Genomic DNA, 18,097 nt, shown 5'->3' on the forward strand with positions numbered 1-18,097 from the left:
ACTTCTCAGTTTGAAACTTGCATTATCCCACAAAATTCTCTTTCAGATTCACCCCTGCTGCTCATGCAAATGAATGCAGTTGATAGATTCCCTTGCAATGACCTGTTCATTGAAAAGTAAAGAAAAAGCATATCTTACATAATAAGTACTCATTTTAGAGAGTCCAAAGAATCTAAAATGGTTTCCTTCTCAGGAATGTAAGATGTTTTCCTTTGGGTTATTGTTTTCTTTTGTGTTTTTTAAATATTTTATTTATTTATTTGTCAGAGAGAGAGAGAGAGAGAGAGAGAGAGAGAGAGAGAGAGAGATCGTACAAGCAAGGGGAGCAGCAGATAGAGGGAGAAGCAGGCTCCCTGCTGTGCAAGAAGCCCAATGTGAGACTCAATCCCAGAACCCTGGGATCATGACCTGAGCCGAAGGCAGACACTTAACTGATTGAACCACCCAGGCATCCCTTACTTTGTGTTTCTTGATGTCTTGTTCATTCGTGGTCACTGTTAAGATATGAGTGTCTATGGACCCGGTTACTTACAGGATCTATAAATCTTCCAGCATGTTTGCTAACAAGTTTGAGCTGGAGTCATATCCATAGGAATGCCTAGAATTGAGAATTCATGAGAGAGCCCTAAATCATACTGAAGTCCCAGTGGAACCAGATTGGTATTTGCTCCTAAATTATGAGCTACTTTAAAGAATATCCTACAAATAAGAATATACCACAAATATGAGTATACTGCAATAGGAAAACCAATAACTCTCATTTTGGAATATGTGCCCTATTTTCATCCTAGATCTTGCCTAAAACATATTGCAGATCTATGGCCAGTCTGTGAACTTGCAGTAAGAATATCCTCAAGTCACTCTGAAGGCAGATGACATTGGAACAAAGTTCAATCTTCTGCACTTGGCACCTCGTCGCAAGTGGCTGTTTCCTGGTGCTTAACTACCAATCTAATCCATTTAATCAAAGTCCTTACGCATTTTGTGCGTTGCCCCAGTGAAGGAGATAAAACTAAGTACCTTTCCCCATCTTTCTGAGAGGAGGGTCCAGCTATTTCATATGTAGAAAGTCACCGTAAAGCTAAGCAAGATCCTTCTTGTGCCAAAAATCATTAAAGGATTAAACATGCATGGAATTATAGGCCAAGAGCATTGTTCTCCTAGGAGAAAGGTGCAACCAAACCCCTTGAATTTTGTGAGCTTTGTGAAAATTGGTCTCACTTCTTAGCGGAAGCATTGGTTAACAAGGAGAAAGACTGGCTTTTGAGGTGGCAGTGGTCTTTGTCCTGCCTGGCCAGATGGCACCTTGGGGAATGTGCTAGTGAGCTAAGAACACTGAGTGCCAAAAGCCCTATTACTTGGAGTTCAGGCTTCTGTGTACAAGACGCCCTGGTAACAGGATGTAACCCCCAGCCTTCAGAACCTGCTGCATTCATATCAGCATTATTTGCAATGGTCAAAACATGGAAGCAACCCAAGTGTCCATTGATGGATGAAGGGATAAACAAACTCTGGTGTATACATAACAATGGAACATTTCTCAGCCATAAAAAAGAATGAGATCTTGCCATTTGCAACAACGTGGATGGACCCTGAGGACATTATGCTACGGGAAATAAGCCAGACACAAAAGATCACATATTATATGATTCCATTTATATGAAATACCCCAAAGAGGCAAATCCATAGAGACAGAAAGTAGAACCATGGTTTCTGGGGGGCTGGGAGGAGTAGGAAATGTGGAGGTATTGTTCACTGGGTACAGAATGTCAGTTTTGCAGGTTCAAAGAGTTCTGGAGATAAATGGTGGTGATGGTGGCACATCATTATGAATGTGCTTAATATCACTGAACTGTACACTTAAAAATGGTTACGATAGTAAATTTTACATTATGTGTATTTTACCAGCAAAAAAAAAAATTTTTTTTTTAAACCCTGCTGCAAAAGTGTTCTATTCCAGCACCTGTGAGGGCAGCCACTGCAGGAAGTTCAGCTCCCACCACCCCACCTGGGCCAGATCTTCACTAGTGTGGGTGGGTGCTTTGCCACCCTGCAACCCAAATCTCTACCTTTCTCTAGAGTTGAGAACCCAAAACTTACCCTCTAGTAATAGCAGTAAATTCATATAGTTATCCATCTCCCCTCTCCCACATCTAAATCCCTCCAGGGGAAGTACATGGGGCTCAAGCATTACTTGATTGAACATGGCATTTATTAATAGAGGTAAAACTAAGAACAGTCCATTACAAATTTGGTAATTTTGGAACACCTATTTGGCATGCAAGATGAATAATCAAGTAAGCAGTAAGATAAAGATACACGTAATGTGGAGCTCAAAAGAAAGGTCTGTGCTGCAAACATAAATGTGGGCTTCTTGCCCAGAATGCATAGAGTGGAATAGGAGTGGATGAGTTTACCCTGAGAAAAATTTAAGACAGAACATGCAGCCCTCCAAGGTTGTTAACTAGCAGAAGAAAATGGAGACCACCACTCAAGTCTTTCTAACCTACCCACATGGGATGACCAAATTAAGAACTTGATTTAAATTTGGACACATTGGGTTGCAATGAGGGAAACTGAACCAACAAGGGAATTGTATTGGAAACTTAATGATTCCTGAAAATGATAGGGTACAGAAATCAAAAACTAGAGAGTACACACCACCTGACTCTCTCCTGCTAGCATAACTACCTGCTTCTCTCTGTAAATTAACTTTATCCCAGAATAGGAGACATTGCTACAGCAGCTCCTGGGCCTCATCTCTCCTAGCTTCACCACCAGAGGACTAAGTGTCTTCAAAAATTTAAGCGAAGATTTGATGGGTTCAACTAGGTCATGAGGTCACTCTGGCCAATCTACTGAGGCAGGTACTGTGGCTTAGGCTGTATCAGAGCCCAGGAATAGAACAGTCATCAGCTGTGATCAAGAAGAAGGGTCACTGAGTGTCCACAATCGCCAAACTACGGAAGAGCCCAGATGTCCATCCACAGATGAATGGATAAAGAAGATGTGGTGTGTGTGTGTGTGTATACACACACACACACACACACACACAATGGAATATTACGCAGCCATCAAAAATTGAAATCTTAACATGTGCAATGACATGGATGGAACTAGAGGGTATTACGCTAAGTGAAATAAGTCAATCAGAGAAAGATAATTATCATATGATCTCACTGAAATGTGGAATTTAAGAAACAAGGCAGAGGATCATAGGGGAAGAGAGGAAAAAATGAAACAAGATGAAACCAGAGAGGGAGACAAACCATAAGAGACTTTAATCTCAGGAAATAAACTGAGGGGTGCTGGAGCAGGGACAGGGTGGTTGAGTGATGGACATTAGGGAGGGTATGTGTTGTGGTGAGTGCTGTGTGTTGTGTAAGAATGATGAATCACAGACCTGTACCCCTGAAACAAATAATACATTATATATTAATAATAAAAAAAAGAAAATTAAAAAAAAAAAGAAGAAGGGCCATTGAGGATAGAAAAGACCTCACCAGAATCCCAAGATTTGAAGACCACCTGAGTAGTGCCGTTGGTTAAGCATCTGACTCTTGGTTTCAGCTCAGGTCATGATCTCAGGATCATGGGACTGAGCCCTGTATTGGGCTCTGTGCTCGGTATGGAGTCTGCTTGAGATTCCTTCTTCTTCTCCCTCTGCCCCTCCCGCTAATGCATGCTCTCTCTCTCTCTTTTGCTCTCTCTCAAATAAATAAATAAATCTAAAAAAAAAAAGAAGAATCCCAAGATTTGAGTCAGAAAAGCATTTCCTAGAAAAGATAGGCTGACAGACAAAACCAAGTGCCAACTATACAACATGCAGACTGTTGAGGCAGAAGCCTGTTTACCGAAGGCACAGCAGATAAAGGAAGTAGTGATGCCAGCCACATCCCCTCTCCCTCTTGTTTTTAAGACAGGTCACATCTCAGTAACTCTAGGACTCCTGCTGGCCTGCGGATTCCTGCTGAAACACCAATGGAGTTCACTCAAGGAAAACTGAAGCACACCATTAGGTCTCAAAGCACCCTACAACAATCAATGTACACTACCACAGGCCCACCCTGCGGTCAGCTCACAGCACTTCCATCACAAGGAAGAGCCTAATCCTCCCAGTCCTTATCTCCAGGAAGGCTACTCGATCAGAAGCAAGGCTCCATAGGTCCACACAATCCTAAAGTTGCCTCATCAGACACTGGGGATCCATCTCATTGGCCCATTGGTTCTCTTGTTCTTCAGCAAAACATCATAGTACCAGAAATTAAAACATTTTTCCAAGTAGTTGTCATCAGTAAGTGGTGAGCACAAGGTTCCATCTTTGGTTTTCTTAGCTCTCTGCTTGCAGCACAGAAATAATTCCTGCCCTTGCTCTCGGGTGCTCATTTGCATGGATCCAAGAACCACAAACAGAACTGCAAAGTCACTGTTGATTATCTATGACCCACAATGATCCACAACATAGGCTTCATGGGGGTTATCACAACCAATTAGATCCCTGTTAACTCTCAACAGAAGGACTTGAATAGGTCTGAGGACTTCACAGGGCCACACCAACCAGTGACAGATGACCTCTGTTACCCAGAAATTTACTAGAGGCATCCAACTATACCAATGTCAACAGTGTAAACACCTGTGTTTTTGTCCATTTCTCTCTTGTTTAGATTGGAGAGCTCCTGGCCTTTTTGCAGCTATCATTCGTTCCAATTCGCAGTAATCATTGCTTTTCATACTGCATTTGCCACTATCTGGTTTCTATCACGAGGAGTCCTCTGCTCACATTCGAATTTGTCCCCATCATTGCTAACCTGAAAATTCTGAAGAATCAGTGATCTCCAATAGAGATATGTGGTCATTCTTGCCTTCTCTGCCCCACAACCCAGCATTCGCTACCTCCCATTGTACCCTTGTCCCATTTGGTAATAGAGGATGTAAAGACATCCTGTTTAAGCCGGATGTTTATCCTTTCATAGGATTAATAGTGATAAGCAGGAGATCAGAGGCAGTGTGGACTATTCCAGCAACAGGGCAGGAGCCTTTCCAACATATACATTTATGTTGATAGTTTCATTTTATCTTTCACTCAATTCTTCTCTCATTCTAAATCTAGGCCTTCTTAATCAAATATTCTCAATTTCTGCAGGTTAGGATATATATTGCCCCACCAAGCTGAGTTTCATTAAAAAGATGCCCCAAACTTTAAAGGATCATCGTTCACCTGCCAACTTCTGGCTATTAATTCCCATCAAGACAGATTATGTGCTACCATACTCTATATATTTACACCTATCCATTAATGCCCCAACCAGTTCACATCAGGCCCATTTTCCTATTAGACCTATTTTCAAATGTCTTATAGTTCAGCTTGGTCCGCCATGATAGTTATGTGATCTCTTCTGGCATCTATTTAATATAACACACTTCCAGAAATGGGTGTGCTGGTAAAGTTTATTTACATCACATTTTGTCATGTCAGTCACAGTCAAGACCTGGAGATCTGCATTTGCATATAGCATCCAGTACATTCCTGGGAGAATTTTTTTTTTTTCAAAAACAAAAACAAAACAGGAGGCAATCAATAGAACAGTGGGGTAGCTTAATGAACATCATGCTTCTCTGGGGGCTCATCTGGGATTTCAGAGTGAACCGTATCCAAAGGCTGCCAGTGGCAACTCATGAGAGAGTCGTAGAGTTCCTCACTTTTCACCATAAACTCTTTGTTTAATTCCTCAATATTCACATGAAGGTTTGGATCTGCAGGAGCAAATTAATGCATATAAAAATATGTTTTATAGGACACATATTGGCAATGGCTTAAAATCAGAGTTTCAAAAAAAATGAGCAAGAAAATATTGCAGACATTTCATGTTAGAATTTTTAAATTGCATGTTTCAATAAGATTTGAAAATAGAAATTAAAGCTGGAAAAGCACCACTACCAGACTCAACGAGCATCTCTGTGGTGGAAGAGATGGAGGAGATGGATGAACTCAAAAGAGGTTTGGGAGTTGACTCTTTTGGAAATGGACTCACTTTGGGGCTAAAGAGAAAGGGAGGGTCAAGGATGAGCCCAGAGTTTCTAGCATGAACACCTGGGTGGACACAGTACAATGGAGCCCAGACCAAACCCATAGGATGGGGCTTTGAAATAAACATGTTGCTTTATTTGCTTAATTAACAGATTGATGTAAATGATGCAAACTATATAGAGCAACTAATTCAGAAACAGAGGGAGGCCTGGTCTTTCTTCTTTAAAACCTGGAACCCTATGATGAGGTGGTGTTATCATGAAAGCATCAGACCTAGATATTACTTCCAAGTTGCTGGGTTTCCAAGGTTTTTAATGCCATCCCTTGTTTTCTCTCCCGGTACTGAATGCAACCAAAGAAGCCCTCTCTTCCTTTGTAATTTTTGCAAGCCTTAGCTCACTCAGGATTGTAATTTTTTTTACTTCCCAATACATGGGATCATGCTACTCCTTTGTATTTGTATGCCTATTATGGGCTAAATGTTTGTGTCCCCCCCAAATTCATAGGTTGAAACACTTACTTCCAATGTGATGGTATTTGGAGATGGGGACTTTGGGAGATAATTAGGGTTGGTTGAGCTCATGAGGGTTGGGCCCTAGTCTGATGGGATTAGTGCCCTTACAAAAAAGGATACCAGTGCTGGTGCATTCTCTCCCCCTGCCCAGTGAGGATATAATGAGAAGGTGGCCATCTTCAAGCCAGGCAGAGACCTCTCACCAGGCACTGAATCAGCTAGCACCTTGATTTTGGACTTCTCAGTATCCAGAGCTATGAGAAATAACTTTGTTATTCAAGCCACCCAGTCCGTGGCATTTTGTTATTGAGCTTGAGCTGACTAATGTCCTTCTATACTTATTTTAGAACCAAGATCATCAAGTAGGCCTAATGCATCATATATGTTTCATGAGCTACTTCCTACTTTCTTCTCTGAAGTCATTCATGACTATGCTGTCCAATTCTTTTTTTTTTAAAGATTTTATTTATTTATTTGAGAGAGAGAATGAGAGGTAGAGAGCACGAGAGGGAACAGGGTCAGAGGGAGAAGCAGACTCCCTGCTGAGCAGGGAGCCCGATGTGGGACTCGATCCCGGGACTCCAGGATCATGACCTGAGCCGAAGGCAGTCGCTTAACCAACTGAGCCACCCAGGCGCCCCTATGCTGTCCGTTCTTATTCTTTAGAGCTTCCCATCCCTTTTGAATTACATTTCCTTTGAGAGCTTCTGGTCATAAAATTAGATGCTTCTATTGTTTTTTTTTTCCTGGACTTTCTAAAAAAATTTTTTTAAGATTATTTATTTTGAGAGAGAGACAGAGAGTGCTCAAGCAGGGGGAGCGGTAGAGGGAGAGGGGGAAGCAGACTCCCCACTGAGCATGGAGCTGAAGGCAGGACTCCATCGGACAACCCTGAGATCATGACCTGAGCCAAATCAAGAGTCCAATGCTTAACTGACTGAGCCACCCAGGCGTCCCGTGAAATTCTTTCTTAAGGTCAAGCCCCAGGGTCCTTTCCTTCACTGCTATGGGCAGTTGTTTGCTAAAAGGCTCCTGGCTCTGCAGGTTCCTGGTGGCAGGAAAGGTGTCAGCACCACCATGCTTATGAGCAGACCACTGTCTGTCCTGTCATCTATGGCCTAGAAAACAGACAGTGTGGTCAGCTATGAACCCCAGATTAATGATCTAGGCCCTTCCAGTGATGTTGGCCCTAGTGGTAAAGAAACCTACAAAAGACAAACTAATTACATCTTCCCTAAACCTGTGGGCTCTCGAGACCAAGCTGTCCACCACAGTAGGCGCTCACCACATGTGGTTACTGAGCACTTGAAATGAGGCTAGTCCTCATGGAGATGTGACATAAATACACACTGCATTTTGAACACTTGCTATTAAGATTTTTAAAAATCTCATTTTCATATTCATTATATGTTTAAGTGAAATATTTTAGGTATATTAGGTTACAAATATTGAAATTAATTTCATCTGTCTATCTCTTTAGTTTTAGTTTTTGTTTTTTTTAATATGGCTACTAGAAAATTAAAAACTGTCTACGTGGGTGGATTTGTGTTTCAAATCACATTTCTCCTGGACAGAGCTGCTCCAGCTCTACAAAGAGCTTACACTAACCGCTGAAGTGGCTATTACCTGCCAGATGCTGTTAAAACACTTAAAAGCACTTTAGAGCTATTGTCCTCACACATTCTACAAGGTCTGTTTTAACATCCCATTTTACAGATGGGGATGCTGATGCCCTGGAGATGAATTTGTCTGGAATTACAGAACTCATAAGTGAGACTAGAACTCTGGCAGTCTGCATCCAGAAAGCACACTCTTTGTAGGTTTTCCTCTATATCTTTATAATGTCTGCAGGACTGATGAAAGCAGGGAGATTTGACTCATGCTTTAACCAGAATGAAATCCCCGAGAGCTGGAATAGGCACCTTTTATTTATGTGTCAGCCAAATATATTTCAATAAAACTAGAACTACCCCACAGCATTTAAAGATTTCATTTGAACATTGAGCACCTGTTAACCTGCTGACTTAGTCACTGGGGCTACAAAGTCACAAGGCAGTGGGTGGGTTTGGTCTGGTGGGGGTGCCCTGGAGGTGGGGAAGTGATAAGAAGTAGGCAATGGTCTTATCTCTGCCTGTCTCTTCCACTTCTCGTTCCCCTAACTTAAGTAAAACAGGCCACTTTCTTCCCTTCCTCGAAGAAGATACAGTCAGAAACAGGTCCTGCTCTGGGCAGATGCACTTTGTTCTTTTCACCCAAAACAGATCAAGAACTCCAAGGAGCACTGCCTGACACCACAGACAGGGCCTGTGAGGTCCTCCAGGAACCAATAACCCCGACGGAAGCCAGGAGGCCAGGCCACAGTGATCACCTGATACTTTCCCCCTTAATAATCAAAATTAAAGCAAAATTAAGGGGCATCTGGGTGACTCAGTCAGTTAAGCGTCTGCCTTCAGCTCGGGATTCTGGGATTGAGCCCCATGTCAGACTCCCTGCTCAGTGTGGAGCCTGCTTGTCCCTCTTCCTCTGCCTCTCCCCCTGCTTGTGTGCTCGCTTGCTCTCTCACTCTCTCTATCAAATAAATAAATAAATAAATAAGATAAATCAATAAATAAAATAAAATCTTAAAAAAATAAAGCAGAATTAATCCCAAAGTTTACATTTATGGAGGAAACAGATCTTAAAAACAAGTTACTGTCTTATTGTTTGGGAACATCCCCACTTCCTAGTCCTTCAGAAAGACCCAAACAGGTGGCTTTACTCAAGCTTCCCACAGAAGCAGTTTCCCAAGACCAAACTGCTGAAGAAAATGGCTTATGTGACCTACGTAGGAATTTTTCAGTAGAATCTCTCAGCTTCTAGCCAGCTGAGTAATGAGTAACCTGGAATGGGTTAGTTTTGTTTTCGACCATGGCCACATAGGGTTTCTGTTACCTTCCAGTGAGTCTTCATCTTGCTTCTCTGCCAGAGCTCTGCTTTCCTACAAGGAAATCAGGATGTTAAGAAAAAACATTTTTTTCCTAAAGGTTTATTATCAACACATGCTTTTAAAGAAAACATTAGCTGTCAAAATGATGGACTATAATTATAAAATATGTGATGAAGTCAACAGAATAAAAAAATCATAAAGGAGGAACATGCCTGACAAAGACCTCAGGGCTCTCTGAAGCTTCTGGGAACTAACTGGCCTCCCAGGGCCTCGAATATGAACTAGACACCAGGGACCCAGGTATCCAGACTCCACAGTCCCTGCATTAAATAAATGCCCAACTCTCTACCTGGTGGTCTGCCCTTCCTTCCAGATGACAACTTGCAAAATCTTCATGAGCACATTCTCCCTGTAGCCTTCTAATCATACCCCAAGCCCATGGCTCAGATAAGGACCAGGACAATAGGTGCTTAAGCAGATGCAGAGACTATAGAAAAGCAAACCAGTCAATCAAAGAAGTAAATTCCAGAAGTACTCCCCAAATGAATCTCGGCTGGTTAACCCAGACCCTATTGGCTCTCCCGGGACAGTGTAAGTTTCTATGACTCCTCTCCATAGGTACCTGTTGGGAACCGTCTTTGTTAAGGATGTACAGCTGTTCCAAGGAGCCAACCAATCCAGGAAGAGCCCTGGTAGCTCCTGGCACCAATGAACTCAATTAAGCCTCCCTTGCTAAGAGGGTTGAGATTATATTGAAAGCCAAAGACCCCCTAGCTCTTCTTTTCAATCTATCCGAAAGTATGCCTCCCTTTCTGTCAGAAATAGATCCTGGTTTCGAAAATAAATTATATGGTTACCATAAATTTAATCTCACCATTGGCATGTTTTTCCTATTTAGAAAGGGCTAAGACAGCCAGAGTCTGTGCTTGAATGAGGCATTTCTTTAATACAGTGTCCAAATAACTCACATTTCCTCCTTTTCAACACGTGTTCTGGTAAATGTGGATCCTACATTACCAGGGTGCAGGGAGCAGATGCTCTGGAGACGGAGGTTTCTCTTTGTGTGAGGGGCACCTGGGCAGTGCTGGTGTCCTTGAAGAAGGGCACATCCAGTAACTGTTTTCCTCTGCTAGTGGGAGTTTGGGACAGATGCGCTGATGGAGCCCAAAGACCTGAGAATCACTTTGAAGATATTCACATCCTCTGATCTTAAGACACAATGTCAAAATGCAGAGGGCTCTCGGAGAAATAAGAGCTAAGAACACAGGCGTGCTATGGTAGGGAAACGGGCATTAAACTGTGACACCTGGCAGAGGTCACGCTTCCTTAGGCAAGATTAAAGCAAGGGCATGTGAGCAAAAGATGCCCACAGCACAGCCTTACCATCTGGAATTTTGATGATCACCTTCATAACCAAAACTCCTGCCAGGAAAGCAGGCAGGTGGCACAAGAATATATTTATAATTCTTGAAACTGTATGTTATAGTAATAATTTGCCTGGAGAGTGGGATGAAAATCCCAGGTGTCAACAAAAATGTTGAAAAGGGGGGACAAGAAAAGAAAAAGGGGTGTTAATTTCTTTTTAAAATGTTACTTATGTTTCTTTGTTCTTTTGTTGTTGTGCCTGTCTTATTTCTTTGTCCAGTGTTAATTTCTTCATTTTCTCACTAGTACACAGAAATCAGGAAACGCTTTCCTTTCCAAAGCTGCTAATAAACTCAAACCTACACTTCTCTATTTAAGATAGAGGTAACCACCAGAAGACACATAGCCTGTTTTCCAAAAGGTCAAAAAAGGGAAGAGGTAGAAGAAAAAAATGTGCTAAAACCTCAGGCAATGTAGCAAAAGATTTTTATTTTTTTGTAAGTGATGCTAATATCAAACATCTGCTAAAAAGCTGATTTGGGTTTAAAAAGAAAAAGCCAAGAAATCTAACAAGATATTTTATATAGAAGAAGGCACACCTAAAACAGACTTGAAAAACTGAAAATGAAAAGTTTGGGCAAAAAAACCCCCCAAAAAACAAATGCAAGTTTTAAAAACTGAGGGCTTAAATATTAAATCTAATTCTGGGTTTAAGGCACAGGCCATCCCACAAGGAGGACATTACCAAACAGATTGGAGAAAAAAACTAACTTTGACTAAGTGCTAATTTCCATAATATTTCCATAATATGTAAGTACACAGAAGGGGCACAACCAACAGAAAAAAAGGTGGACAAAGGACATCGATGAGGTCACAGAACACAGATATCAAGAAACAGTTTAAAAGGTATTTGCCCTCAATAAGAGGCATATGGCTTCCTCACCTGTCACATCGGTTAATCACACACAGAAACATAGAGAGGCAAGCATACCCACAGCAGCCATGAAAAGTGTAAATTTAGGCAAGCTTTTTGGTGAATACTTTGCTGTCTGAAATTTTAAATGTTATATCCTTTGATCCAGACCTTCCACTTCCAAAATTTAAGATTTATTTGAGAGTGTGTGTGCATGAGTGAGTGTGCAAGCAGGGGGAGGGGAGAGGGAGAGGACATTTCCAGCAGACTCCTCGCTAAGCCCAGAGTCCAACACGGGGCTCCATCTCACCACCCTGAGATCATGACCTGAGCCGAAATCAAGAGTCAGGACGCTTAACGGACTAAGCCACCATGCGCCCATCTAGACATTTATTCTTAGCCAAAAATCACTCAAATACTTGGAGATAGGTAAAAGTTCGTTAAAGCACTGAGAACATTCAAAATGTTAGTCAATAAGGGATGAGCTAATAGCACAGCACAACCAAATGGGCAACTTTTAAAGAATGCTCTTTATTAAAAGGGTGAACTGGGTGGGTGGGGGGTGGGCGCGGGACATCTAATGCAACCTATAAGCAGAAGCAAAGAGTAAACCAGTACTACTCAGTCTGTTCTTGCTCAAGTCTCCCCCAACTCCCTAAACAAAAATAAAGCCTAATCACGCTGATTTAGGAAGAGAAGGGAAAAATCTAGAGGACGTAGATGCACTTGAACAGGACTTTCTTCTAAATGGGGAGGAGATGCGGAAGAGGGAAGGGATGGGGGAAAGCTTTACCTTACTCTAGTCCCTCTGTGTGATTTCAGAAATAGCTTACTTTAGTAACCAAAATATTAGAATATTTTTGAAAAGCGTGTTAATGTTTTCTGCTACTGCAAAACAAAACTACCTCCAGTCCTATTTTAAGAGTAAAATCAAGTGAATGGTCATCTAAAATTTAGTAGTAAGAATTTAGGCACAGACGTCATCAGCCTAGGATTTTGTTTTTGGAAGATAGTAATGACTTAAATTGTTCGCCGAATTTCTTCAGTCATCAGCTTTTACTCTCTGGTATTAAAATGGGGAGCAAAAGCCACAGCTGTGGGAATTGGAATGAGAGCATCTGGAGGCGTGAAGACAGGAAAAAGATGCTTCTATGTTGGGCACGCGGATGATCTAGGAATCATTTCAGGGAAGGATACCTTAGGAGGGACCAGAGTTTCAGCTGGGGGTCCAGAGGTCTCCCACACAGAAAGGTCGAGTCCATTTCCAGCTGCTGCACAGCCACAGGTGGAGACAGAAAGGGAGTAACCGCTGTGCTGTTGTTCAAACCAGTTGCCGGAGTGGTAAGCTTGGCAGGGTTGGAACACTGGCTTCCCCCTAGTAGTGGAGAGGGTACAACAGGAATGACCTCACCAACTAAGGCAGAATCATTCAGAACCCCAGGACTCTTTCTTCTTTCCCGGGGAGGCTAAGGGGTAAGGGTAAGGATGATTTCTGCGTTAACTGTTTAAAAACACCTATTTCCAAAGCAATAGTTGGTAAGTTGCCAAAAATCAGGTCAGAAATAGAGCACGGATGGCCTTCATTTTCATTCGGAGTAGGAAAAAAACAGCTTACCTTTGCCAGTACCAGTAATAATGATTTTGTTGAGCTATGCCAAAACCTGCAAAACTCTCCTGCCCCGCCATTTATCCAGAAACTTGGCAGAATGAGACCAAGTCTCTACAGTTTTTATTCTGGTATCAGAAATTCCAGGTCAGGGGGCTAACACCTCTCACGCCAGCAAATACGTCTCACAACTGCCTAAGAATAGTAATTACACTTAGTGACAATTCCTGCTAGGCAATGAATTGCTTGACTTTCATTACAATGGGGTTAAGGTGTGGTTGGAGCAGGAGTCCACAGGGGTCACCTGGGGGGACTTCTGCAAACTAAGGGGCTGGCTTTAAGCCTGCTAGCCCCCCTCTACCAAATGCTGGCCCCAGGGAAGGTAGCCGGAAGCCAGTGGGGACAGACAGGAGTATGTGTTTGAGGGACTGACTGAAGTTTCCATCCCACCCCCTACAATAACTGAGTCACTTGAAATAACTAAAACCTTACGACAGAGACCACAAACTGCTGTTTCCTTCCTCAGTTCAGTTATCTGCTAATTATTCGAACCAGCAATTAGTGGACTTTTTTATAGCCTCTACAGGTTGAAATCATTACGCTGACCAGCTGGGGGAAAGAAGTTGAAGGAAAACACACACACACACACCCACACACACCCCCACCCCCCCCCCCCCCCAAACGCCCCCCCCACCCCCTTAAAGCTGGTACAAGAAGATGTTTTAAGGAAATTTTTCTGTGGTTCAGTATCAGTTTTAAAAACACAATAAAGCATGCCTTCCCAAATTTCAACGTGCATAAGAATTACTTCAGCATGTTATTTAAAAGGTGGGTCCAGATTCAGTAGATTTGGATTAGACCTCACTCAGATTCTGTTTTTCTAAGTAGCAAGCCTACACAAAGTGTCAAAATGTAAGAAGGTAACTTTTGAGTCCAAATAGGGGCACTTCAGTTCTGGCCATTTCCCTGAAGCTTATTAATAAGTGCTTGCTCTATGGGGTGCCTGAGTGGCTCAGTCGTTAAGTGTCTGCCTTTGGCTCAGGTCATGATCTCAGGGTCCTGGGATCGAGCCCTGCATCAGGCTCCCTGCTCAGCGGGGAGACTGCTTGTGTTCCCTCTCTTGCTCTTTGTCAAATAAATAAATAAAATCTTAAAAAAAAAAAGTGCTTGGTGTAGTCTATATTTACCTGGAATGTAAAAAATAATCAGCATGAATTCAAATCATTCATTCACCCATTATTTACTGAACGCCTCCTTACACAAAGCACGGTGGAGTCTCTAGATCTCCCCATGCTTCCTGGGAGATGGTATTGATGAACAGCTGTGGAACACGTTGCTAGGCACCACCCACTATTCAGTTTCTTTTTCTTCCTTAATAACAGAACCCTGACTTTATTTGGGGGGCAGAGATAGGCTTCACTAAAAGACATTTCTTAGCTCTCCCTGCACAGGTAGATGCGCTCAACTGGCCAAAGTCTGGCTAGTAAGATGTAAATAGAACTATTTTAAGGGGGTTGAGGAAAGCTGTGTGGGCCAAGGGAGTTTGTTTAGCTGGAAGGAGGCCTGTTGTCCTCCACCCTTTCCCCAGAGTGCTGAGATCAGATATGATGGCTGGAACCCAAACTCTGCACATATTTTGGCCTATGAGGTGACATCATGGAGGAAGTCATGCACAAGAACATAGGATCTGAAAGAGAAAACGGGTCTGGGTCTCTGGTGACTGTGGACTCCTTGTACCAGCACTAGCCTGGCTACCTCTAGATTTCTCTTAAGAGATCAATGTCTTGGTTAAGCCACAGCTATTTTAGGTTACTGTATGAAGTTAAACACAATTCTTAACTACTATAGCAGCTTGGCCATCAAATAAAACATACCAGTTAAGGATTCTTTTTGTCAAACTTTAATAGTTTTTTGTTCCTTCTCTCATTTTAGGGCTGTATTTTATAAAAGGAAAATCACAATTTTTGCTCTGAATGGGTGAGAGATCAAGCTGTAGTTAGAAAGGAAAGCAGAGGCTAGACGTTGATAAGAACGTGGTAAGGAGGCTGAGGAAGGGATGTCAATGTTGCATGTTGAAATCACCCAGCATGATGGTGGGAGCTGGGTACAGAGGACCCTGAGCAAAGCTCCAGAGAAGGACATTCAGGGGCTTTGTTGATGACAGTGACAAGGAGGGGTTCTTAAATGTTTTGTTCTCTTAAAAGCCCTAAATGCCAACTTATCATATTTCACCTGCATTATTCCCATGAAGCAGGTGAAGCAAATTTATCCCAAGGCAGACAATTGGCCAGTGTCCAGGGGCGGTAACCCACTCTTAGCTTCCCTTAGCTCTATGTGCAAAAGAGACCAAAATCCTCTGGGAATATCCACATGTACCTCTGTCTTCCTAAAAGTTGAGACTTGCTACCTGCCACAGTGAGAAAGGCGGGTAACTGAGGAGGAATATTAGACTCTCATATTTCTAAACAAGCCTGATTTTTCTCTGCTATCTCCTGCTTTTAGCCCAGTATATCCATCTTACCAACTGCTGCCTCCCTCCACTCCCAAAACAAACTAGCTGTTTTTTCTTTAGCCAACCAAACAAAGCCAGGCACTCAATAAATATTTGCTGAATGAATGAATAAATCAATGCATGGCTCAGTGTAGAAAGCTTCTCAATCAATAATTTAAAAGCAAAACAACAATAAAAATCCTGTTGTGCTTTAGCGTTAATGAACTTTTAACGGTTGGTTGTTTCTTGGCAACTGTAGTTTTCACAAGAATGGGATTAAATGGTTTTTTGCATCCTGCGTTAAAAAAACAGGAGGTTTGCAGGAAGTATGCTCAGTTTGAATCCAGTTGAACAAGTATGTAATTTTGTATTGTTTTTCTTTAGAGAGTAAAAAACTGTTTTCTTCGTTAAAAAGAAAGTTTAAGCCCAAGGAAATATAAAAAGCAGCAGCACTGGGCCTGTTACTTAGCTGTGTGGTTTTGAAAGTTACTTTTCTAGACCAATTTCACATTTATAACCTCATACTGGATGAGTGCATTTTAACTGTAGAGGCACTAATCCTTCTGAAAATGTAATGAACTTTTTATCAGTGCTCTCCTCCAAAAATGTACATACACAATTTTGCATATAATTTCAGGGGATTCAAAGCCTTCAAAACTTACCCATAAACTCCCTTAGATTGGGATTACCTGGATAAATGCTCTTTAAGGTCTTTCGAGCTCTAATTGGTTCCAGTAATTTCTAACAGTTAGAAAAAGTACACCACTTTATGTTTATGTTGTTTACACTATGGCTTTCATTCTAGAACCAGCTATATTCTAAAAGATTCCTGGTTGGAGCAATACTTTTTCAAGCCGTAGTGTTCTTCTTTAAAATGTGACAAGCTGGTAATAGATGCTGAATATAGTAATTATCCTGTTACAGTGCTAAAATTAATTTCAAAAAACATACTGAATGAGTACCAATTCTTATCAAACAGTAGTTGAGACTTCCCTGGCGATAAAGAAGAAGAGCACCAGGGGCTTTCTAGAGACAAAAGTACAGGGAAAAGATTTAAAAAAAAATTTTTTTTTTTATTTATTTGTCAGAGAAAGAGAGCACAAGCAGGGGGAGGGGCAGGCAGAAGGAGAAGCAGACTCCCCGCTGAGCAGGGAGCCCCATGTGGACTCCATCCCAGGACTCCAAGATCATGACCTGAGCCGAAGGAGACACTTAACTAAGCCACGCAGGCGACCCTTTAAACAGGTTTGTTCGAAGATTTTTTTCTTTTTGGATGAGAGAGTATCACTTTTACATTAAAATAAATGGATGTATCATTAAGTAAAATGCAGTAAGTCATATTTTCCAAGATAAAATATGAGACTTCAAAGAAATGTCTTGCTTACTTATTCTTTGTCCCATGCCCAGGGGACACCCACTGCAGCAATTCACACTTTTCTTACTTGAGTGGTTCTCCACTGGAAACAGTCAAGAAGCAGTCAACAGAAAATAAATAGTAAAATAACTTGACTTTTTGTAGGTAATTAGCACAAAGTGAAGGAATTAGGATAAAACTGAACGACTACACACGTTTCCAACACCAAGAGTTAGTTTGACTACAGCATTTTCAGTGCCTGAGAAGGGCTTTCAGGTGGAGTCGCCGAAGTGCACAGAAGACAAGGCCTTCCTTGCGTTGCAATGACAACTAAAGCAAGCAAAATCCTTCCTACAAGACTCAAACCAGCGTAAACGTGATACGTGGTGACAATTCACAATCCCAGAAAACAAATATTCTTGAAAACAAAGGGGTCAAAGTGCTACATGATCAGCAGTAAACGGGGGTTGAAGAATTGACACCGACGGGTGCCATCTACCTCCTGCTTGTCAAATCCACCTGCCGTGGCATTTATGACGCTCCAGAACGTATTCCATTAGGTTTGTACAAAGATGCCATTTCTGAATCTCTACACCTTATGAAAATCTAAAATGTCAATCAAGGCAATCTTTGCTTTCATGAATGTTTTATTTTGCACCTGAACCGGGAGGTTCAGATTTCCTTCTGCAACGTTCACGTAGGATGACTGCGTCCTTCTTCTTCCATCAGTCCGTCTTTACCCCTTTCAAGTAAAGCGTCCTCCTCCCTCCCCGGGGTGTGCGGCAACGTTGGCCAATGCGACCCCAAAATCAGACAAGCGAATCCAGCTGGAAGGAAAGGTGCGTGAGGCGGGATTATCCTGGCGGGCAGAGAGAAGCGCGGGAAACGGAGCTCCAGAGC

The 18,097-nt window shown here is 42.1% G+C and overlaps 1 protein-coding gene across 1 annotated transcript; it reads right to left on the bottom strand.

The window, feature by feature from the left end:
* Positions 1 to 5,573: 5,573 nt before the first annotated feature.
* CUNH6orf52 (chromosome unknown C6orf52 homolog) lies at positions 5,574 to 13,432 on the bottom strand. Its single transcript, XM_025890871.2, has 4 exons — positions 13,362 to 13,432; positions 12,944 to 13,121; positions 9,474 to 9,519; positions 5,574 to 5,754 (listed from the first exon to the last, which is right to left on the bottom strand). The coding sequence occupies exons 1-4, from the start codon at positions 13,430 to 13,432 to the stop codon at positions 5,597 to 5,599; spliced, it is 453 nt and encodes a 150-aa protein (XP_025746656.1). The 3' UTR covers positions 5,574 to 5,596.
* Positions 13,433 to 18,097: the final 4,665 nt, after the last annotated feature.

Source organism: Callorhinus ursinus, unplaced genomic scaffold (genome assembly GCF_003265705.2).
Source record: "Callorhinus ursinus isolate GAN/ISIS: 27379988/994484 unplaced genomic scaffold, GSC_fseal_2.0 scaffold26, whole genome shotgun sequence".
Classification (NCBI taxonomy): Eukaryota; Metazoa; Chordata; class Mammalia; order Carnivora; family Otariidae; genus Callorhinus; species Callorhinus ursinus.

What these genes read in the sequence shown, in the direction of transcription:
- CUNH6orf52 (XM_025890871.2), bottom strand. Translation starts at nt 13,432, where the DNA reads ATGGCGGGGCAGGAGAGTTTTGCAGGTTTTGGCATAGCTCAACAAAAT. An exon ending in AAACTCTGGTCCCTCCTAAG is followed by an intron (nt 9,520 to 12,943) that starts GTATCCTTCCCT and finishes ATTTCCTTGTAG; the next exon opens with GAAAGCAGAGCTCTGGCAGA. An exon ending in AGATGAAGACTCACTGGAAG is followed by an intron (nt 5,755 to 9,473) that starts GTAACAGAAACC and finishes TTGCTCCTGCAG; the next exon opens with ATCCAAACCTTCATGTGAAT.